A 23915-nucleotide genomic window follows, 5' to 3' on the forward strand; every position below is an offset into this window, starting at 1 on the left:
AGAGTATGAAAGAGGCTTGGAATGACAAAGTTTAAGAAGCACAGATTTTGGAGGAGAGAAATCTTTTTCTTTTGTCACTGGTCTGATCTCAGCTGCTACCACACATGTTTGCCTAAAACTCAGCATTAATATGCGAGCAATTCCATATCTTTCCGATAAATGGCCTCTCCCTTCTTTAGGCTATCCAGTGCCTTTCTGTGAATGGTGAGTAGCTGCTTTTCACTGTCATGGCCTCCACAGTCACAATGCAGGTTACCATGGAGAAAGAGTTCTCAGCTAGAGGAGGGAGGGCTATGTATACTCCAGGTAACATTTAGTAATGTCTAGAATTAGTTTTTTGTCACAACTAGGTGGGACAATGTTGCAGGCATCCATGAGTAGAGACTAGAGATAGTGCTAAACATCTTATTTAGTAGAAGATAAGTCAAATATGCTGAGGTTGAGAAACCTGGCCTCAGGCATCTAGATCTCTTCATAGCTACCCTAGGACACAAGAGAACCCTGACAAGTGACACACTATTAGGAGATTAACCTTTGGAGAAAACTAGAGTTTATGAAAATTGGCAGGGAACCAATGTGCTTTTGATAACTTCTAAAAAACATGGGGAACGAAAACAAACATTTCAAGCTGTAGCATAGCTAAGGAACATTGAAGCTCCAATCAGAAATTGCAGATAATGCCATTTAACAAGGTTAGGATTGCTGCCAAGGAAAGAACACTTTAAAAGCTAAATCTTTCAGAACTCCACAGTTGTGGGATAGACTCAATTTCCAATGTGGCAGTGAAATAAAACCTTGCTTTTTTTTTTGATTGGGAAATTTTTATGTGGTTGCTTGTTTGTTGCATCATTTAAACATGTTGAATTTGGTGTTTTTCACCATTTTTCTACCAAATCTTTTTCAAAATATTTTTTATTGTAGAGATACTGTACAGAGGGCTTACAGTTACATAAATAAGGTACTGAGTACATTTCCTCTTGAGCATTGTTACCCCCTGCTTTAGAAAAAAAATCTACATAAGTTTTTCTCTCTCTGTACCTTATTGGATGCATTGTCAAGTGAAAGCCAATCAACTCTCTCCTACACACACACACACACACACACACACACACACACACATATTTTGAAGTATAGTACTTTAAAGAAAAGGGAATTAGGTGGGTATTTGGTCATTCTAAATGTCACTATTTGCAGGAAGCCATTTTTGCTTCTCCTTCTAATGTCTTCTCTTTCCCATACCATCTTTTATTGTTTCTGCCTTATTGTTTCTGCCCATGTTTTATAACTTCTACTAATCTGTGTGCTTCTCATAGGCAAGGATCCTGGCTATGTATGTTTATCTCAGCTTAGATACTTTTCTCAAGAAACATCTTTTATTTTTCAGCCTAGTACCTTCATGTGATCATATTAATTATTGTTATTATGGTTTATGCTTAGTGATCACCCCAAAAGGTAGATTTATGGTCTCTACTTTATCAATAGAGATTTTGAAGCATGGATGGATTGAACAAATTTGTTCATATTTGTGTAGTAAGTTATGGGGTAGGCCAGATAGAACATTAATATTCATTCATGCTATAGTGTGCTTTCTCCAGTTCTTCAGCCTTATATATCCATAATGATTCTTTTCTTCAGGGACCACCATTCTCCAAATAACTATCAACCTAGGAAGGGCATATTTTGCAGCTGGGGCCTTTCACTGTGATGAAGCAATGTGTCTCCAGGGTAATGTTTCAAGCAATTACTGCAGGCCCTTAACTGATACCTGAGAGAATTATAAGTCAGAAATATTTATTGTACTCACCTCAATAGAGGACAGAAAGAATTAAACAAAGTAGGTTAGATTTTTATCATGGAAATTGGTCAAGTATTATCTCTTTGAGGGGCTTGCTAGAAGTTTTTGGTAAGTAGAGCCCTCATAAGACAAATACATGGGTCACTATACTAAGAGAAAAAAATACAAGGGCTTTAGGATAGAATTTCAAAGGATCTACGAATGTCCCCCTGTCAAACATATTTTCTTTATCAATATCTGAAATTTTACTGTGAGAACATTCACATGTTTAAGTTTGAGAAAAATGCTTTGTTGAAATACAAATCTTCCTTAGAAATGAGAATGAAGAAAAGATTATTTACACACTATAACTCTTCATTCTGTTTTGTTTAAACATGTTTATAGGTAGGGGAAGAATATAAAGTTTCCCTAAGAAGAATATGCTCAATGGCATGCAAATCATAAAAATTCATGTGATTGTTGAATAGATATTGAGAGTTGAGCCAATGTGAATTAGGTAGTCATGTCAGCATGTAGATTCTAAATGTGAGGGTTAGTGATGGAGTGACAATTGTTTAGTTTTTAATGTAGAAATAATATTGAAATATAAAGGACTTAGATATTTTTATTTTTTTGAAGAAAACATGACTAGTTAATACAAATTTCTTCTTATCTCTGCCATCCATATCTGGCAACAACTCAGCTACAAAATCTGTGCTCTTCTCCGGGTGATGGCTGTCTAGATTCTCGGCTCCATTGCTGGAATATACCAACTGGCCATTTCAAAGAATCAATGCTATTTCAATGATGGCAACCTTTCCATAAAAAGAGAACTTTAAGGTAAGAATGCCATTGTTGTTGTTTTTCGATAAAGGTAGATATTGTTTATGTAAAAACCAAAACAAGAGTTTATGTATTCTGAAAGAGCATCATAATTTATTTAAAAATTCTGATTTCAGGAAATGCTTAGATAAAGTTGCTTGAAACAAAGTTGGGTTCCAACAGTTTAGTTTGTGGATCAATTGCCCATTTGATTCTTCTAAATAATCTGGTGATCCTGGAAGGGTCAAGATAAGAATTTATACTACTAACATGGTTATCAGCCTGAAAAATATAGGAATTCAGATAAATCTAGTATGATTTATCTACCTGAGAGACTGTGAAATATAGTCTACTTTTAATATGTTCATCTCCTTTCTGAGGTGACATCTAAACATCAAATATATGCTTGTTTAATTCATGATTCCAGAAGATCTTCAACTGTGCTCTTAGGAGGGATAGGTGTATGTATAAATATGTAAGTTAGAGAGAAAAATAAAATCACAGAGAAGTAAAAGAAATTTGAATAAAATTGTTCCCAACCCAAGCAGGAAGTCCTTCCTTCTTCCTATCCTACTTGCAAAATCTTGTTTCAAGTTACCAACACTTGCTTCTTCCTATCTAGTGCTTACTTGAATTTTTCAGAAGTATCTTCAACCCAATGGAGGGAAAAATAGTCATCCTCCACTCCCTGACTTTTTAAACTGAAGGTATGTCAGGTTTTCATAATAACAAGTTACCTTTCTTAATCACTCACATGGTGATGAGTCACCTTTTCTCAGTCATTCATGCCAAGCTTTTCTGGAGAAGCCTGAGCAGTGCTCATAATATAACAGGCATGTATAAGCAGGCACAGACATCTCTGCGCAGGTTGGTCTTTATTTAGCTGAAGCCAATTAATGATGGTGCAAGAGAAGAATCTTTGTCAAATGATAGAATTTTCTATGTGGTCCTTCACATTATTTTCTGAAATTTGAAATGTGGGCAGTCAAAAAATTTATCTGCCTATTGGCAGCTGTTGGAAGCCATGTGCTGGTATCTTGAGATAAACAAAAAGACACTATCCTATTTTTTTCACAGTTTTTACATGGAGGATTTCAGGAGAATGAGGGCTTAAACAATTTCAGTCTTAGCCTCCGCTTTCTCCACACCCTGGGAACAGGTGCACATATAGCCACTGGTGTCACTAGGCACTAGCCACCCAAATGATTCTCATTCTACAAGGGTGGGTACAATGATTTGCAGAATTTACAATGGTTGGCTGTTAGAACCATCTCTGAGAGAGTATTATAACCATGTAGTTCACAAATGTAGCTTATACCTATTTAACATCGTTCTAATTGGATCAGAATTTAAGGTAATTGCAAAGAACTAATTCAATAATGCATACATATAACATTTGGAGTTGAAAATTATGGGTCATTTTACTAAGGGTCTACCAATGATAGTGACTGAAACCTTCTGATGAGTTGTTGTTGCTAACATAGCAGCTCCAGAAGCAACTTAGTGATATGTGGGTAAAGTCAGTGACATTTCCATATGATGTGCTTTTAAATGGAAAGAAATAGCCCACAGGTTAATTTCTCTGATGGATTTCTGCCAGAATAGACCTTTGTCCAGCATCTACCTCTAGAATGGAAATTCAAATTCATTACTGGTTTTGAGTTATTTCATTTAGCTTATTTTTTCTGGGAATATTTGTTATCCAGTTTGTATTTAACAGAGAAAATGGGATGAAGGGAGATACTATGCTGAATATATCAATTTGGGTTAAAGTATGGACATAGGTATTTTCCCAAAAATGTAATTGGTATGAATTATTTGAAAATTCTACTTTTCTGGAAGAGACTGAGGGAAGAGAAGATACTGTACAAAAGGAAATATACTCATTACTTGAGTTATATAGTTGTCATCCCTGTGTACATCACCTTTATGATAACTATCAAGTAAATTAACTTAAAAAAGAGAAATCTATTTTTAACATCTATTAAAAATTCAAGCTATCAAATTTGATAGTTTTATTATATGTAAATGTGGTTTTAAAATTCATTTCAATGGCACCAACAGAGGTTACAAACTGAGATGTTTAGTATTCTGAAGGTATCTTTCTGAAAATATTAGGCCACAGCTTTCAGTCCCTAATGTTGTACATATGTATTACTTGAGTTTATTAGAAATTGAGGTAATGAGTGTTTCTGAAGACAATCTAGATCCTTCCCTTGAATCTAGGCAAAAGATGTATTGGTGTTTCATGGAGAGCACCATCTTCTTTTTTTCCCTCTAATAGCTATTTCTTAGCATAAATCATGGACAAACCCAATCAGACATAACTTATATTCAACTGTAGACTGTAACAAATTGTGTCTATAATCAGTTCTGAAAGTTGGCTATTGATTGTCATGTCAATGGTATATAACACCCTCTTCTGGCATACATTCTATCATCCACACTTTACACCTGCACTCCTAGCAGTGATGCTAGATAGGACATTCTAGTAGTCTTATGGTGTATGTGTGTTTCTGTGTGTATACATACACATATATGTAGAGTGTGTATATGTATGCATATATACATATGCATATAGCATATATATGTGTATATATGTGACTGTGTTTAAAAGCAAAATATGCTATTGCATTAAGTCTAGGTTTTGAGACATATTTGCTTCAGTGCCAGATAAAATTAAGCAAAAAGATAAGTCCAATACTTGGACCACATTTTTGCCACCTCTGACCAATGAGTATCAACCTAATGTGCCAAGGGCCAAATGCTATACCGCTCTCTAAAAATTCAAAAGAGAATGAATTTCAATTGCTCTCCATAAGAGAAAAATTTCCCCCCTCCCAGCTCCACCAACCCAAACTCCCACCTTAACCAAATATTTCAGTCACATCAAATCTTTCTTGCTCCTTTTCCATGGCTGTCCTACCTTTCAGACAGTGTGGTCCTATAACCTCTCCAAGTGAAATGAAACCAAATGATTTGGTCTTCGAGGGGCAGAAAAAGCACTGATATGCACCATTTCAATCTTTGTCAATGCAACGATGTCTTTCCTCTTGACCATTGCATAACAGCATTCTTACCTTCAGGCTTTTCACTATTTCTGCTCTTTGTTCCTCTGATGTTGGACATTTGGTCAGTATTTGTCAATAAGAAACACATTCATTTTATCAGGATAACACCAAAGGCGAACAACCATGTCCTAATCATAGAAATGTTAAGGCCACACAGTCAATTAAAAAAAATCAAAGAATGAATAATTAGGAATATTTTCTTTCTGGATTACATTTTTTCCGGTGGTAGAATTTATTCCTTAACAACATTTGGCAAAATCAATGGTTTTGGCAGCCACTTGTACTGGTTCAGTTCTTAAGGAAATGTATCCTTTGATTGAAGCAGACATTTGAGAGAAAATGAGGATGTGTTCTTGGGAGAAAGACCTGAGTAAGTTCAAGGAGCACATTTAGTCACTACCAGGGAAGAAAACTGTCAGTTTCTTCATACTTCCAGGAGGCAGTATCAGTACAGAAACATGCAAACCAACGAAGAGCATAATATACTCACCCTACTCCTTGATCTCAAACCAGAGTGTTGGGGATTCACAGGAACTTCTGCTAGGCCCAGGAAGTGCCATCAATCTGTAATGGTTCTTGCCTACACATGTAACAGTGTCAAATAGTCATTGGGATCCATCTTAACTCTGTATATCCAAAATGTCTACCTTGAGGAATGGCTCCTGCCAGTACAAGGTCCATTTTGTTGCAGGGAAAGGTAGATGCAGATTCATATCCATTACCTAAGGCCCAAGAATGTCAAAAAAAATTCTGGGTGTGGAGAGAAGTGATTTAGAGATGGTGGCATAGTAGAAGAGAATTGTAGACAAATGAAGAAGAAGGAGAAGGAGAAGGAGAAGGAGAAGGAGAAGGAGAAGGAGAAGGAGAAGGAGAAGGAGAGGAGGAGGAAGAGGAGGAGGAAGAGGAGGAAAAGGAGGAGGAGAAGGAGGAGGAAAGAAAAATACATAAAAACTGAAGATATCGTTTATGCTCACAGGAAATACAGTTGCAACCTCATTCCTATATGTAATGCCAACTAGGAGCTGAGGGAATTTGGAAATAGGCTGTCTAAAAGAATCATGTTTTGCTATATTTGAATAAAAGACTTCCTAAGAAAATACATTGGAATTAAAAATACCTTTTTAGGGATAGGGAGGAGGAAGATGTTTGAATTTCTTAAGAGAACAAACTTTTAAGGTACTACAACAGTACCCATATCAGAGGAAACACACGTAATTTTAATTGCAGACAATTTTTGAATCTATTAAAATAATTCTCTAGGGTTTGCCCAATGTTATCACATTGATCAATTTCTTCTTGCTCCTGTGTATTTCAACTGCATTTCTTTTCAATAGTCTTTAAAGTCATAATGATTCTATCAATTATTTAAGTAGGAAGTTTATCTGAATGTTGCTTCCTTGTTTTTACTTTTCCGTACACTTTACAAGTTAAGGCAATTCCCTCACTGTAAAAATTTCATTGTAGTTAATAAGCCCAGAATGGTCCTACTTAAATATTCTGTTCAGTATTCATTAAAGCAATACAGTATGTGTTGCTTTTCACCTCGGAAAATACTGACATTGTTTGTTTTCACCTCAGAAAATACTGACATTGGAAGTGGATTTAAGTCCCTATTAAAACCAGGTACCAATGTAGGGCCAGGTACGTTAATGATTGTAATAATTTGTTATCTAATCACAAGTGCTGAATTAACTGAATTAATTTCTTCTAGTAAGTTAAAGCAAGATGGGAAACCTAAGCTTATATCCTTTACATAAGATTAAGGGAATGAACTGAATGGATGGATGATCAGAAAAATGTAAACCTTTTGAGGGTGATAGCTATGGAAAGAGGCTTACCAGCTGAGTCTCCATTCTGCTGTGGTTTACAGCAAAGTTTCAATAGTTATGTCACACAGCCCCTGATTATCTGGGTTTGTTATTGATAAGTTTGTTGACATTTTTTTTGTGTCAGTCCTGGGGTTTGAACACAAAGCCTGGTGCTTTCCCTTACCCTTTTTGCTCAAGGCTGTCACTTTACCACTTGAGCCACAGCTCCACTTCCAGCTTTTTGGTGGGTTAGTTGGAGATAAGAGTCTCATGGACTTTCTGGCCCTGGCTGGTTTCAAACTGGGATCCTCAGTTCTCAAACTCTTAAGTAACTAGAATTATAGGTATGAGCCCCTGGAACCTGATTATAGTTTACTGAGCTAATCACAGCACTTGCAGACCAATTGTAATAAACACTAACACAAAAGTGTGATTTGCAAGTTAAAATCTCCAAATCACAGGTTGAATTTTCAATCTTTGTTATACATTAATAGTCCATTAAGGACAGATATCTGTTTTGCTTCATTAGCCTAAGTTTGGTAAATTGGTAAAGATAAACAATATTTGAGGTTTAGCTTGTAGGTCTGGTACAGATGTTGCCTCAGAGACTAACCTGTCCTTAATTCCTTACATAAAAAAATAAATAGAATATCTATTACATTAGTTTAAGCATGTGTACATTTACAACAGCCTTCAGACTTGCTGTTTTTTTAATTTTTACTTTTGCATAGGATGCTGGATTTCTAGAATGGGCATAGAATGTATAATGTCTCATGCCAGAGAGAAAAAGTCAACAGTTTAACACAATTGCTAATTTATCATTATTTAAATGTTGCAGGAGGGAGACAGAGAAATAAATACTACAGGTATTTCTTCCTCTTGTGGTTTCAGAGATAATAGGTGTGAAAACATTTCTCAAAAAGCAAAGGTACTTGCAAATGCCATGTTTGTGGGTTACTGTCATTTTTAGTAATCAGCAATGAGAACTGGAATGACTTAAATATGCCATTTGCCTACTAACCAAAGTAGTTGAGAACGAGCCTGATTCTTTTTTTTTTAAACCTTTAGACTACAGAGTTTATGAGTAACTTCCATCCATCTTTCCCCCATGTTAACATATAAGAATAGTACAATTGAAACTAAAATTATTGCTATACAGTATTAAACTACAGGCTTCATTTATATTTCAATATTTTTTGGGGGGGGTTCTGAGATGAGATCTAGTTCAAAAGACTTCGTTGTAGTTAATCATTGTATCTTCTCCTTCCATGTGGTTCTCAATCTTTATTTTTCTTTTCCATGATCATGACAATTTTGAAGCATGTTTGTCACACATTCCATAGGTTATCCCTAAAATGGGCTTTCTATTATTGCCACTTCATGATTAGATGGAGTTGACACACTTTTGGAAATGATCTCATGAAGGTGACGAGTCTGATTCTTATGGAAACATATCACATGCAATCAGATTCACATTGCTCACTGACTGGGTAGATGCAATGAATTGCCATCCTGCAATTTTATCACAAGAGGTGACCCTGAAAGGCAGCAGAGATTTGTGACAGCATTAGCTGTATGACCTTTTCAAAGTCACCATTATGTCTGGGTCTCTCTGTCTCTGTAAAATAACACTATGTTCAATAGTCAATTGTCATGCTAACTTGGGATGGGATAAAATAAAGAAGTATAATTATCAAGCCATTTTGTTAGTATTGTAAAATTTCATTGATTTGGACTAACAGAGGGGATAGATTGAATAAGTAAAGGGTTGAATTACAAAATAAGCCTGAAGAATGACCCTTTTATGATTTTAACTATTTTGTAATTCAAAGTGTCTACAAAGTATTGCCTTAGTAGAGCTCCTTGTGAGAACTATTTTAGCAGATTTATAAAGAATATGGTTATCTAATAAGTGTTTCCATTAAATTTAACAGGGTTTGTTCTCTTAAGGAAAAAGTGAATTGACAATCTAGTCTAAACTCTTCATTTGCTTAACAAACTTCTCTTGTCCCTATCCCTAAAAATGTAAAGTTAATTTATAAACTAGCCCCTGTCTAGTTTATCAGAAATGATTGATTATAGAGCTTCAACTTAAGGAGGCTTCATTACCAATTCTTCCTCCATTACTGATTTGAGTTTAGCATCATCACTAACTAGGGGTGGACAGGTCAAGTTCATTTCTTGCCCCCTTTCTTGCTCACTCTCAGAGAACAGTGGATAGCAAGAAGGAAGAAGATAAAGGCAAGCTCCTTGGTAATCCATGCATAAAATATGCATTGGATGCACACAGACTTGATAAAAAATATTATCCATAGTTGAGAAAGGGGTTGACACATTTCAAAAGGTTGGCTGAAGGAATGATCAAGAAAAATGATTTGAAAAGATTCCTACAAGGTAGCACTATAGTCAAAGAAGTTTGAAACATGTAGGATCTATTAAAGTAATTTATATTCGCATATCAAAATTCAGATAATCTGGAAATTGTGATCTGGCAACAAAATTAGTTGTTTTAAGACAACTTTGAGGCAGTACTAGCTGAGGAAAAAAAGAGCTTGATTGATGGCTGTAATTAGCAAATAGCTGGAATAAAGTTTTGGGGTCTTCATGATACCAAAACATCTAGGTGAAAGGTAAAATTTCAGCCCAATACATGCAATTTTTTAATTTATCTAACATCAAACGTTTAGTTATTTGAAAACTTCTGGGCACTCGCATCATGTGGATTATTTAAAGTCATCTTGATACAGTCCATGGCGCCTTTTAAACCATGCTGAATATGCATGATGAGTTCCTGAGAGCAATGTAGCCAATCCAACTCAATTTTCTTTTTGCCATTTACTTCAGTGATACAGTTAGGTTCTTGGTGGCCTGCTTAATATCATGAGAAAAAGACCAGGAAGAAGGTGCTAAATACTTGGGGTGTCACATTAGCCATTGTAAAAAAAAATCAAATAACCCCAAACCTTGGCTAAATTGTCAATGTCATCAGTTCACATTGGTAGGAAAGGAAATTACTGCTTTGTACACATAGTAAAACCTTGATTAATTGGAATCCATAAGGGATGAATGGAATTTTCAATAAGAATTCTCATTTTGTTTCATTCTTGGCTAGCAACATGTTTTCTTAAAATGCTTGTATCCATTTTCTTGCCCCAGGGAAGCAGCCTCTAATGTCTGAGGGTCAATCCAGATGGAGAGAAGTTATAGCAGAGCCAGCTGAATGTGACTTAACCACAGGCTATGTCTTGGAAAATTATTTAAAAAATCAATTCCTTGAGGTCTTCTTTTTGGGTACTACTGATGCTGTCTCATCAATGTGAAGTTCTGAAAGGGGGGAAAGTTGGGGTACTAGTTGGGTGAGTTCTCGTTAATCAAGGTTTTACAATAGAAGGCCATGCCAATGTCTGGTAAGATTATAAGCTGAAGTCAGTTGTATTTAAATTTAGTTCTTTGGAAGTGCTCTGGATCAATGTTTCCAAATATAGGCTACTGAAGACTGGCAAACTAACTTGTTTTGCCAGGATCCTGAGGGATGGAGAGGGGAAGAGAGAAGCAGAGGTACAATCATTGTGTCTGAAGGAGAAAAGTTTTTTGGCTTGCCTGTCTGTTGCTGTGTGGTTGGGAAACACTTTTCTTCACCTTAAGATGCCCATGGTATCTTGGTTGTACAAGAGGTGACATCACATGCTTCAATATCATTCTTATGCCCCTTGGGTCACGGAGGATTCTGTTTTCAGGTCCTCTCCTGTACTTACCCAATATGTCTTTCCATGACTTGATATCTTGGCTTCTGAGTCTCTATTTCTTGTTGCTTGGTTGATGATTATTCATTCATTCTAGCCCAGAAGAGTTTTAGGAACCAAAGCAATGCCAAGTAAGATGGGTTTTCTCATGATGGCAGCCTGGATAACAATCAGACCTACCTGAACCAAGAACATGGCTAAGGAGAAGCCAAATCAGGAATTTACACACACTTAGTATCACAGTTAGGTGACGCACTTGGTTAAATACACAACAAGTCTTTGCAAAGTCTCTGTATGTGGTAACCTATTAAAGAAAGACCCCATTTAACTTGAAATTGATATTGTTTATTAGGTTTTCAAGTTAAGTGGGGCCTGCTTAAATGGGCCATCACATATAGAGAACATCATGTCATCACTCATACACATAATTGAAGAAATCATCCCTGTACAATCAGCCAAACTCTTTGAGCATATCGTAGAGAAAACAAACTGATTATATCCTGGACTTTTTAGTAGATGGAACTGAGTCCTCACACTACTCAAATGAGACAAGTGGGGAGTCTCAGGAAAGCCTTGGGTTCTTGAAAGCCTAGGGCATTGTAACCCATATTATTGCTTTCCTCAGGCAACGGGTCGGTTGTGTGAGGGAAAGGAAGGAGTGTGTGGTGAGGGAGTCTCTGTCTGGGAGTTTAAGAAGTGACCCAAGTTAGATCAAATGTGTGGGCAGAGCCCTAAAGTCTTTCTAGTTCCCAAAGCTGCCAGGCAGGGGAATAACCTAGTCATTCCACTTTATGTGTGAGTCTTGTGCTCTCTCCTCAATAATAAGATAACAGTCTTGCCGATTACTCGTCACTAAGGGTACCCGGTTGTGGTGACATTGAGGCTGACCTTGGAGTCACCGCCCCCGCTGCCGCACTCTCCTTTGTCGTACCACCATTTGTTTTTCAATTTGTCCAAGAGGCCTTGCTCATTCAGTTTTAATACTGCCAGGTTAACAGCATTTCTTGAAACGATAAAACATAACTTGTAAGAAAATGCACAAATGCTTAGGAAATCGTTAACGTATAAAAAGGAGCACAAGAGGACAAATTGGCTAAATTTCACAGAACGTGGAGCTATAAAAATGTCTGTACAGCAAATACAGGGTTAAATATTGGAAGGTGGCATGGAGGATAACATTTGCTCAAAACTGAAGTGTGCGGGATGGGGAAATTGTCTTTGAGAAAAAAAGTAACAAGAACACCACATCCATGCAATTAACATTCGTCACATATGGCACCATAACTTGGCTTTTACCATTTAAATTGAAAAAGCCGTTGAACTGTAAAATTAAAACAGCAACAAACAGTCAGAGAGGACAACATAGAGAGAGAACATTAAAAAATGGATGCATTAAATAGATGAAACCATAATTTACCGTCTTATTTAACTCCATGGAATATTGTAGATTTTAAACTTTAAAAAAGTTACCTCAAAATCCACAAGAAAGAAAATGACAACAAAATGCATCAGGGTAGGTGGAATACTATAACAACACGGATATTGTTATATTATTCCACCCACCTTAATGCTGAGCCTTTAGGGGTTGCCACACCATAGCCTTTGGAATCCAGATTTCCACCAACTTTCATCGTGTCACACGGTTTTCTCTGCTCAATGTACTCATTCATGGTTGACTCCAGCAGGAAGGCGAACTTTCCCTTGGACTTCCGCACTCGGGCCACCCCATCTGCTGTTGTTTTGGTAAACACAGATGGCTCTGCCGATTTCATGTAAGACCACATTTTCTCATACACGGCAATTTTGGATCTCTGCAACAAAGAGAGATTACTTCAAACTGGCAGATCAGAATTCTGGAAGAGGCTTCCTTGTAGTTCTTTTCAAACATTTTTTTTTTGCTAGTCCTGGAGCACTGTCTCTGAGCCTCAATGTGCTCAAGGTTAGCGCTCTATCACTTGAACCACAGTACCACTTCCAGGATTTTTGAGTAGTTCATTAGAGATAAGAGTATAAGACTCTCAAGGAGACTCTTGTGGCTGGGCTAGCTTTGAACTGTGATTCTTAGATCTCAGCCTCCTGAGTAGCTAGGATTACAGACATGAGCCATGGGTGCCTAGCTCAAACATTTCTGAATACAATCCACATTAAAAAAAAGAAAAAGTTACACTGAAACCTAATAGACACTTGTCAACATATTCAAAACCACACTCACCTTTGCTATGTTTGTTGCTCTGAGGTATTTGAAACTCATTTTATTTTATTAGCATTTGTATCATATGGACATATAATGATCTTTGATCATATTTACCTGTGCTCTTACTATTGCTTCTAGGTCCCTCTTCCTCCCACATTTTCCCTTCCCCTTTCATCTCCCTTTTACTTCAATGAGTTTAGTGTTTTTGCTTTTCCCTCTAGATTCCACAAATGAGAGAAAATATGTAAAATGTGTCTTTTTCAGTCTGGTTGATCTTGCTCAACAATCCATTTTCCAGTAAACACTATAATTTCGTACTTCCTAATGACTGACTAAAACTCCATTGTGTCTGTACAGCACATTTTCTTTACTCATTCATTGTTAATGGGCACCTAGGCTATTTTCATAATTTGGCTTGTATATCCAATTCACTTTATGCTATCCATAGCCCACTGAATTGGTTTTATGATTCCAGTAATTGTTTACAATGTAGTTTGTACAACAGTTCCTTATTTCAATCTTTCTTTCAATGAAGAAATATTCCCCAGTGTTATTCTCTTTTGTGCTTATCCTGCATTATCCTGACAATGTCATTGGAAGTGTGCAATCTTTGTAATCAGCCTATATCAGCATGGGATATCAATTATTGTAAGAAAATACTTCATTATTCTGAGATGATCTTTGTTCCTCTGTAACCCCCACTCTTTAGCACTACTGCATATGCTATGTAAAAAAAATTCTGCTTCTTATTCTTTAAGATGATCCTTCAAATACTGCAAGGCTTTTATTATGTTCTCTCGACCTCTTTATTAGGTGACACTTCATGGACTGATAGTTTTTTTTTCTAGACTTCTCACACCTTGGTCTTTCACACATAGATTCATTCCAATTGATAGTATATCTCTTAAATTGGAGAGTCTAGAAATATATATGACACTCCTATATGTTTCACCACAAGAGATTAAAAACTCCTGTTGGCTTCTTGTTATTGGAAGTACACAGAAATACATAACAATAATGCAAAAACTTGCCACAAAGAAGTTAAATATTATGTACAATGTACTTGCTACAAAGAAATTAAATATTATGTACAATCAATAGAAATAAAACATTATGTACTCATTATCTTGCCCATGTAATTGTAACCCCTCTGTACAGTATTTTCACAATAAAAAATAAATAAAAATTAAAAAAAGAAAAAAAGAAATAAAACATTATGTATTTGGTTGAAAGCTGATTATCTGTCCTCCCTATCTGTGTATCTCTCCCATTCACTGAAAATAACCACTATCCTAACTTGCTTTTCATTACTTTCTTTCCTTTTCTTTTTTTGGTTTTGGAGCAGCTTTATTTATTTATTTTTATTGTGAAAATACCGTACAGAGGGGTTACAATTACATGGGCAAGGTAATGAGTGCATTTCTTATCAAGCATTGTTGCCTCTTCCTTTGTTTCCCCGTACCATCCCTTCCCATCCTCCCCTCGCCCCCCCAATCCTCCTCCCCCCCACCAAAGTTGTAAAGTTCATTTTCGACATAACATCTTGTACATCTCATTGTTGCAGTGGGTCCACCTGTATCCCTATTTAAACAATTTGTTTTTTCCCTTCCCCTCCACAAAGTATACCAACATCAAATACAGTGAAAACAGGGGTCATATTGTCGGGGAGGGACATACAAAGCAACAAAGAAATCATCTTATAAATATGTTAGAAGCAATAGCAAGAAAGAAAAAAAAACATTTGAGTACTTATCTTGGGGTTCATTTCTCTTAACATCAACTTACCTGACCATTTCTGCTTGTCTCAGACATATACTAGTTATTGCAAATAAGAGAAACCATGGGACCTATGTTTCTTTGGGCCTGGCTTACTTCACTTAATATATTTTTTTCAAGTCTTTCCATTTCCTAACAAATGGGGCCATGCCATTCTTTCTGATGGAGGCATAGAATTCCATTGTGTATATATACCACGTTTTCTTGATCCATTCATCTACTGAGGGGTATGGAAGTTCCTCAAAAAACTCCACATAGAGCTCCCCTATGACCCAGCAATCCCACTTTTGGGCATTTACCCAAATGATCACAAACAAGACCATGCTAAAGCTACCAGCACAACTATGTTTATTGCAGCATTATTTACCATAGCTTTTCATTACTTTCTTGTACCACTTTAGGCTTTAAAAAACATAATTGGCTGTAAAACACTTCAATTTAAGAATGCACTATATTTTGTTTATCCAATTCACCTTTTTACTAGCATATATTAATTTTACAAAGAGCTCCATTGTGATATTTCCACCTATTCATATAATGTACTTTGATAAAATTCCACCCTTATTTTAAAGTTTCTTAGACCCTTTAGCCTCCACCTCCAATTTTTACAATTTTCAGTGGCTGCCATTATGTTATTTTCACATACACACACATATATATAATGAATTTTGATAGTATTCACGCTGACCATCCTTACTCCTTCCCAGTCTCAATAGCTCCCCTTCCCTTTTACCACCACCATTATCATATTGTTATTATTATGTCTAGATTTTGCATGTATATGAAAACATGTGATATTTGTCTTTCTGGGCTTATATCATTCAACATAATGATCTTTGGTTCTATCAATTTTCCTGTAAAGACAATATCATTCTTTGTGACTGAATAATACTCAATTGTGTATATGTCACATTTTCTTTATTGATTTGTAAGTTGTTAGACTATTAAATGGATTTCATAGCGTGGCTGTTGTGAATAATTCTGCAATAAACATGGGTGCAAACATGTCTTTATTATATACTAATTTGCATTCCTTCATATAGATATCCAAGAGTGTCATAGCAGGACCATATGGATTTTTAGTTTTTGAGTAATTGAAGAAACAGTTTTCAAGAGAACTGACAAGAAGAGGGATTGACTCTTACTTGGTTCAATCATCTGAAAGTACTTGACAAATGAATGCATGAAGAAGTGTTCAATATCCCCAGCCATAAAGGAAATATAATTAAAACAACACTGAGATTCTACTTCATTCCAGACAGAATTGTCATAATCAGGAACACAAATAAAATCTGGAGAGGATGTGGGGATAAAGGAAGCCGTATATAATGTTGTTGGGAATGTAAGTTGGTATAACCACTAAGGAAATCAATATGGAGGTTCCTCAAAAACTAAAAACTACTCTGTGATCCACCAGTACCACTCTTGGATATATATCCCAAATGAATTATACATCAGAAAACAACAGAAGCACTTGTATGCTCATACAGGGAAATCTTTTGGGGGGAATATAAACTAGTACAGCTACTATGAAGATCAGTATGGTGATTCCTAAAAATCCCAATTCCTTGTTAAAGGACTCATGTTAATTCCAATTTTTAAACATTATAGAAAATATTGTTCTGGGCATATATTTTGTATCTTTATAGAGAGGTAGTTGGACCCTCTTTGGTTTGGCCCAATCACAGCTCCACATAAAGGGGTAAAGGCTGTTTCAGAAGAATTTTTTTCTTACATTATCTGCAAACAGATCATTGCTTCAAAAAATAAAAGTTTAGATGAAGGGCAAAAGAGTCCATGAATTTTTATCTAATAGCCCTATAATTGGGATTCATCATTTACTTGAGTTATTTGATTGTTGGTAGAAGTTAAAAGTTTATTTCTGTAGGTAGTGATGCATTTGTATGAGAATAAATGATGGAATTAGAATATGTATGCTGTAATGCAACATTTATTAATGAATATAGTAAATGAAAAGTTAGTGAATGGTAAAAATGATGGGGTCTAAGTTGATGACTAGATTCTGAAGAAGGCCAGAAGGGGGGAAAAGAAATGGCTCACAAATGAGAAAATCCAAGAAGTTTCCCCATCTATCTTATTTTGGCTGAAGGACTAAAGGCAATAAAAGTGATTGACTCTTAGTTCAGTCATCTGAGAGAAATTTTAAAAAAATATGACATGATATGTAATAACAAATTCATTTTTCTCTAACCTGCCACAATTAATTTGTTTCATCCCATACAGCAACATTTTGTGTCACAGAAGGAACAAACAACAGTTATTCAGGGGGTATATGAATTTTTATAGCACGGTTAAGTAATTAACAATGAAATCCAAAGGGAAAACATATCTACATGGAGGAGGAACAGATTAATCCAAAATAGATCAGGTAGAATTCCAGCATTAGTAGATTTGGCAATCAAAGTTCCAACTGTTGGTAATAAATCACGAAAAGTTGTAGAAATCTTTTTTTTTGAAAGGTTTGAAATCAAGGCCTCATGCTTACTTGGTGCTCTACCATATGAGTCACGAATCCAGCCCATATTTTTGCTGGTTACTGTGGAAGAGTCCTTTAAATTTGTTTTGTTTTATCTTGAGCTGGCATTGAACTTTGCTCTTTCAAATCCTAGCCTTTTAAAGTAGCTAGGAAAACAAGCAGAAGCCATAGCTAAAATTTTCTGGTTGTGAAGGTAAAACTTTTGTGTCTTTAGGCCCTGCAAATCTGATGTATGGAAACAGTGAGTATAGTGAGTCACTTGGGCCACCACTCACCCCTTATATCTCTTTGCAGTGATGTTGGTTGTTTCTACTCATTGGCGATCCAGTGACACTTTAGTGATGAAAGATACTCTTCTGCAGACTCATATAAGCATGAGGTAACTGTATATCTAGTATTAAAGTTAAGAATGTGGAGTCAGACCACTTGGGTTTGAATTCCACTTTCTAGGTGCAAAATTAGCCTCTCTATCTCAATTTCCTCAAAAGTAAAATGGGATGGTTTCAGAGGATTATTTGGAGAAATGAAATGGGTTAATATATTCTTAGCATGGTGCCCAGGACACAAGAAGCTGTGAAAAACATGCGTTTTTTTTCAAATAAAGACAGAATAATTTACTTTAGTGGCAGAATTTATTTTACAGCATTGTAAATTACTTTGGTCCCATATTGATACAATGCTTGTTTCATTTTATGAGGACTATCATCTACTTAAGTGCTATTAGCATACTTGGTTGGGTCTCTAGGCATATTCTTGGGGATTGTCCATGGTCTGCCATTAATAACATTTGAGTTCTCAGTTTTAATATTTTGTTGGTGGAGGAAAAATGGGTAGGATGGCAAATTTTCCTCTTTAAATTTATGTTTTGTAGGTTTTTCTTCTTCTCTACAGTGAACCTTTAATTAAGAGAATATAATTATAAACTGTAATACGCTTTTTCTTGTGAGTTGTTTAGCCCCTTGTGACATTTCTGCTGTGAGTAAAGGTTCATATTGTATGCTAGCTACTGCAAATTCAAAGGGGGTGGCTTTGAGCTTCAGTCAGCCTGAACTGGGTATTTATAGAATTATTGTGTTATTTATTTATTGCTGGTCCTGTGGCTTGAACTCAGGGCCTGGTCTCTGTCCTTGAGCTTCTCTGCTCAAGGCTATTGCTCTATCACTTGAGCTACAACGCCCCTTCCAGCTTTTTCTGAGTAATTTATTAGAGATAAGAGTCTCACAGATTTTCCTGCTGGGTGGGCTGGCTGTCTTTGAATAATGATTCTCAGATCTCAGCCTCCTGAGTAGTTTGGATTACCGGCATGAGCTACATGGACCTGACTATTGTGTCTTCTTGTGTGCCTTCCTCACCATTCAAGAGCAAATATTTTCCCAAAACGGTTATGAAATTCTATTGTTTTGGGGTACGGTCATGAGGCCTGAACTCTGGGCCTGGGCGCTGTCCCTCGGCTCTTCAGCTCAAGGCTAGTGCTCTACCACTTGAGCCACAGCACCACTTCCAGCCTTTTTCTTTTGCTTATGTGGTGCTGAGGAATTGAACCCAGGGCCCCAGGCATGCAAGGCAAGCACTCTACCACTGAGCCACCTTCCCAGCCCCTGGTTATGAAATTCTAGAATATAGAGAAGTACACCTTATACAAGATAAGGTTTTCTTTATATATATATTATATATGTAATATATATATATATATATATATATATATATATATATATATGAAGATAAGGCATGAGGAAAGGAAGATAATGATGCAACAGCTCCCTTTCCCTTCCTTCCTTAATCTTACCCCTCCCTAACACAGGGGGAGGGGAGGGTGCAGATGGGGTAAGACTACTCTCAGGGTCTTTTGACATAGGTGCCAGCTTTACAGAAATTCTTAAAGTTATGAGTATGTCAATGAAAATTTCCAATAGTAGATTTAGATCCATGGAGGTATTTGCCACTGATAGTCTCTTCCCCTTTCTTATTCACACACTGCTGAGATTTGTCATTACTAAAAGCAGGAGCTCATTGATTAATTTTAAATTTTATGTTTTCTTACATCTTTTTGGTTGCCAACACAATTTTATACATTATTTCATTAGGTCTGTGGATTGCTTAATCCCCAAGCACTAAGAATAGTGTCTGGACTCAGGAGTACTCAATTTGTGGAATGAAAGAGTGAATTGTCATTTTATAAATGAGGGAATCAAGTGTGAGGGGCAGGGCTGGGAAGGTGGCTTAGTGGTAGAGTGCTTGCCTAGCATTCATGAAACCCTCTCAGTACCACATACACAGAAAAATCTGGAAGTGGTGCTGTGGCTCAAATGGTAGAGCACAATCCTTGAGCAAAAAGAAACTCGGGGACAGTGCCTAGGCCCTTTAGTTCAAGCTCCACAACTGGAATAAAAAAAGAGTGAAGGAAAATAAAGAGGTCCTAGAAAAGGCTTCAGCTAGCTATTATACCCCACAAAAATTATCACAAATAGACAAGCATTGAGAAAAACTGGACTTGTTTCTTAGAACTTTCCAGATAATCTCAGTCAGAATGCCACTTTGAAGGATCTCCTATATGGGAATTTGAAGATATGTTTCTGAGTTAATAACTTGTCCCAGTGCAGAGATCTCACCCAAATCTGTTACATTGAAGGCCATAGTTTTCTCCCTCTAGTCTCCTTGTAGCTTTTACGCGAACACTGACAATCAGCTTTTTCATAAAAAGGAGTAACTCACTTTCAAAAGTCATCTTTTATTTCTTGCCTGAAACTTTTTATTGAAATTAGGATAATGTTAAATGAGCTCCAATCTGCTACCACTGAGAACATTCTTGTTAGCGCAGCCCTGTCCTGGGTCCCTAATGCCACACTTCAGTTCGTGAAAGAATCCGAGAAATTTGAGCCCGAAGAGGAAGGGCAATGCAGCTGATATACATTTTTACTTTCATATCTGCTTTAAAGAAATAAGTACCTCTGATGAGGTGCATTTTAAGAAAGGAATCATTGATTTTACAATTTTCCCTCTAAAGAAAAGAAAAATGGTTTTAACAAAAGAAAAATGGTTCTTATTTTGATTTGCAGCAAGATTTATACAGGAAATGATGCCATTTCTAAGGTATGACCAAAACTACAATTTCATTGTCTTCTTTCCACTCTTTGTACATTTTTAAACATCCAGTTCAGTCCTGCTTGTCAGTTTCCTTTTGCTTCCATCAGTACTTCCCTTGTGACTGTGTATTAGTAAAAACAAGGGAAGGAGAGGAAAGAAATACTAGGCTCTATTCTTAGCTTCTTCTATTGGTGTGTTACGATGCTGCCTGAGTTATTTTGGGGGCTGGCCTTGCAGAGAGCTTCAGTGGAGTAGAGGTCACCTTTTGCCTCAACACTGAGTTTTAGCCTCTGATGCCAAGTCCTCATTCCAAATATCTTTGTGTGACATTTACAAACTGTGTTCTAAAGTCCAGAGACAAGTTTCCTTCCACTGCAAGGAGTGTTATTTCTCATGTCTCTTTTCAAAAGGTATAGTTACCAAGTCAGCTAAGCTTCCAGTGAACTCACTAAAGTCCTGTCTAGTTTGTAAAGTCACATTACTATTTGGCTTCACCTTCTTTTTCTCTTGCCAAGTGAGGATAAGATATTCCAATGAGCTGAAATTGGAGTACCAGTAGCCACCTGATTTTGGAAGCTAAGCTCAATAAAGTCTAGGAGTAAGGTTGTTTTTTTTTGTTGTTGTTTGTTTTTTGCTGGTCCCGGGGCTTGAACTCAGGGCCTGAGTACTGTCCCTGAACTGTTTTTACTCAAGGTTTGTCTCATGGGCTTTCCTGCCTGGGCTGGCTTTGAACTGCAATTCTCCGATCTCAGTCTCCTGAATAAATAGAATGTAGATGTGAGCCACCGGCACCTAGACAGGAGAAAGTACTTTTAAGATCCCATTGCCCTAATCTGGAAGAAATAGAGGAGAGGACAAATATCTTCTACCTCTGTGGCTCTCAATAAGTAATAGTTTTGCCTCCCAGCTGGAGAAATTTCTTGATTGTCACAGTCTGAAAGAGGAATGTTACAAGCAGATAGAAGCCAGAGATGATGCTACCCATCCTACAATACACAGGACAGCTACAATATCAAGAATTGTCTGGCCCTAATGTTAGTAATGCTAAGGTTGAGAAACTCAGCTGCTACACAGCTTCTTTTTGTGTGTGTGCGTTTTTTTGTGTCTCCAAGGTATTTCTCATTTTATTTTTTTTATTGTGAAAATACTGTACAGAGGGGTTACAATTACATGGGCAAGATAATGAGTACATTTCTTATCAGCTCTAATGGAGCCACCTATTAGTGGGGAAAACCACTTCCTTTTAATTGAGCACATATATTGTTCTGGGTTCTCTTTTAAGTGTTGTATATAGTATGAGTTCAGGCAGTTCTTGTAACAGCTCTGTGAGTTTAATCACATTGCTAGCTAATTAAAAATGTGGAAAAAGAGGCAGAGAGGTTAAGTAATTGGCCTAAGGCCACACAGCTAGTACTTCGTGGAGATGAGAATGTACTCATACAGGCATCTAACCTGTATTCTCAAACAATGCATTACATCCTTCCCAAATAAGATAAGAATGTTAGTTTCAAGCTACAGCTAGTTTGGATCCAAATTCTGCACTTTAGCATAACTTCAAGGGCATGTCTATGGGCACCAATGTGCTTTGTCCTTCATGCACATAGAAACTACAGATTTTTTTGTTGGTTGTGGAGCTTGAACTCGGGGCCTGGGCACTGTCTCTGAGCTCTTTTGCTCAAGACTAGCACTCTACCACTTTTAGCCACAACTCCATTTCCAGTTTTCTGGTTGTTTTTTGGAGATAAGAGTCTCAAGGACTTTTTTGCCCAGGCTGGCTTTGAATCATAATCTTCAGATCTCAGCTATTTGAGTAGCTAGGATTATAAGGGTGAGTCACCAGCATATGGCAAAACTCCACTTTTAAAATCAGATTGACAAATCATTTTTTCTTCTTATTTTCAGAGTTAAAAGGCATAAATATGGATGAGTAGGAGTGTCACCAAGTGAGTCTGTGAGTCACCTTTTATTGTTGACTCCCAAGCAATTGGTTGCATCAAGGCCTGGTATGTACATTGAACACTCCAGGCCCACTTTCTTCAACTTGCTAGAATCCTTTTGTATTTTTCCAAACATTAAAAAAAGCATCACTTAACTGTATAAAGGGGTTTCCTTGTGATAGTTACATACATGCATATAATGTACTTGGATCAAATACCCCTTCTGTATTATTCTTTCTAAATCCCTTCTCCTCCTCATTAAAAAAATCTTACTGGGTTTCATTATGCTGTTTAATTATACATACATATGTATATAATTACATAATATGAATTTATCTGTTCAGGCTGGACTTGAATTTTTTTCAATGGAATTTTATCTTCAGTCATCTCAGAGAATATCACTTCTGACCCACTGGATTTCACTTTTCAACTGTATTTTTTTAGTTTTTAGTGTTAATATATTTAAAGGATACTCTTGTTATTTTTTAATCAATTAGGGGTAGTACAAAGGCCAATCCTACCAATGTGCATTTTAAGAAGCTAGGAAAAAAATGTAAAATGTCCTTTTATTAAAGAGAAAAATCTATCTCAGAATTGCAATATTTGAGTTGCTACAGTGGCTCTTCTTTTCTGGTCCCCAGAATTTTTCTCAGATGAAAAAGAAGCAGCAATTTGTTTAGAAAGGATCTAATTTCCCACTTGGTGTTTTCTCAGAATATTAGTTTCTCAAAAGGTAAAGTGGAACTAACTTGAAGAAAAGTTCTATTATAGTCAGCTTATCTGCTCTTTATCTGTAGGTAACATATACTTGGGAAGCCATTGGTGACTTTTCCTAGGATTGTGATTTAATTAGCTTGAGGTAGGGACAATGTTCAAAAATGCATCCTAGATGATTTTATTATTCAACTTGGATTTAGAGCAATCAGAATTAAACAAAAGAACAACTAACTTTCAGTTATTGCAATGAATTCTGACAGAGGGTCTTATTATTTATTGAGTATTTATACTCAGGAATGGTACTTCCTATATCTTTAACATTGTGGCTAATGTGTTAGATGACCTTGAAAAACCAATATTTCATTGCATGGAGGAAATAATTAATGTTTATAGAAATTAATTTACTTGTCCAAGATAATATATTTGATTAAATTTCAGCCTTGACCTCACTAAATTTTTTATTCCTATATCTAACTTCATTTCCACCTTGGC

The 23915-nt window shown here is 36.4% G+C and overlaps 1 protein-coding gene across 3 annotated transcripts in view; it reads right to left on the reverse strand.

Moving 5' to 3' along the window:
- The window catches only part of Gria3 (glutamate receptor, ionotropic, AMPA 3), a 286749-nt gene that overhangs the window by 13111 nt on the left and 249723 nt on the right, over positions 1-23915 (reverse strand). For 2 of the 3 annotated variants that reach the window (XM_013018079.1, XM_013018081.1), the window contains exon 13: positions 12782-13029. In XM_013018079.1, the coding sequence (XP_012873533.1) occupies positions 12782-13029 (248 nt within the window). Of the gene's footprint in view, positions 1-12106; positions 12222-12781; positions 13030-23915 lie in introns of all 3 variants that reach the window. The other variant, XM_013018080.1, reaches the window with a different exon arrangement.

Source organism: Dipodomys ordii, unplaced genomic scaffold, assembly GCF_000151885.1.
Source record: "Dipodomys ordii isolate 6190 unplaced genomic scaffold, Dord_2.0 Scaffold38, whole genome shotgun sequence".
Classification (NCBI taxonomy): domain Eukaryota; kingdom Metazoa; phylum Chordata; class Mammalia; order Rodentia; family Heteromyidae; genus Dipodomys; species Dipodomys ordii.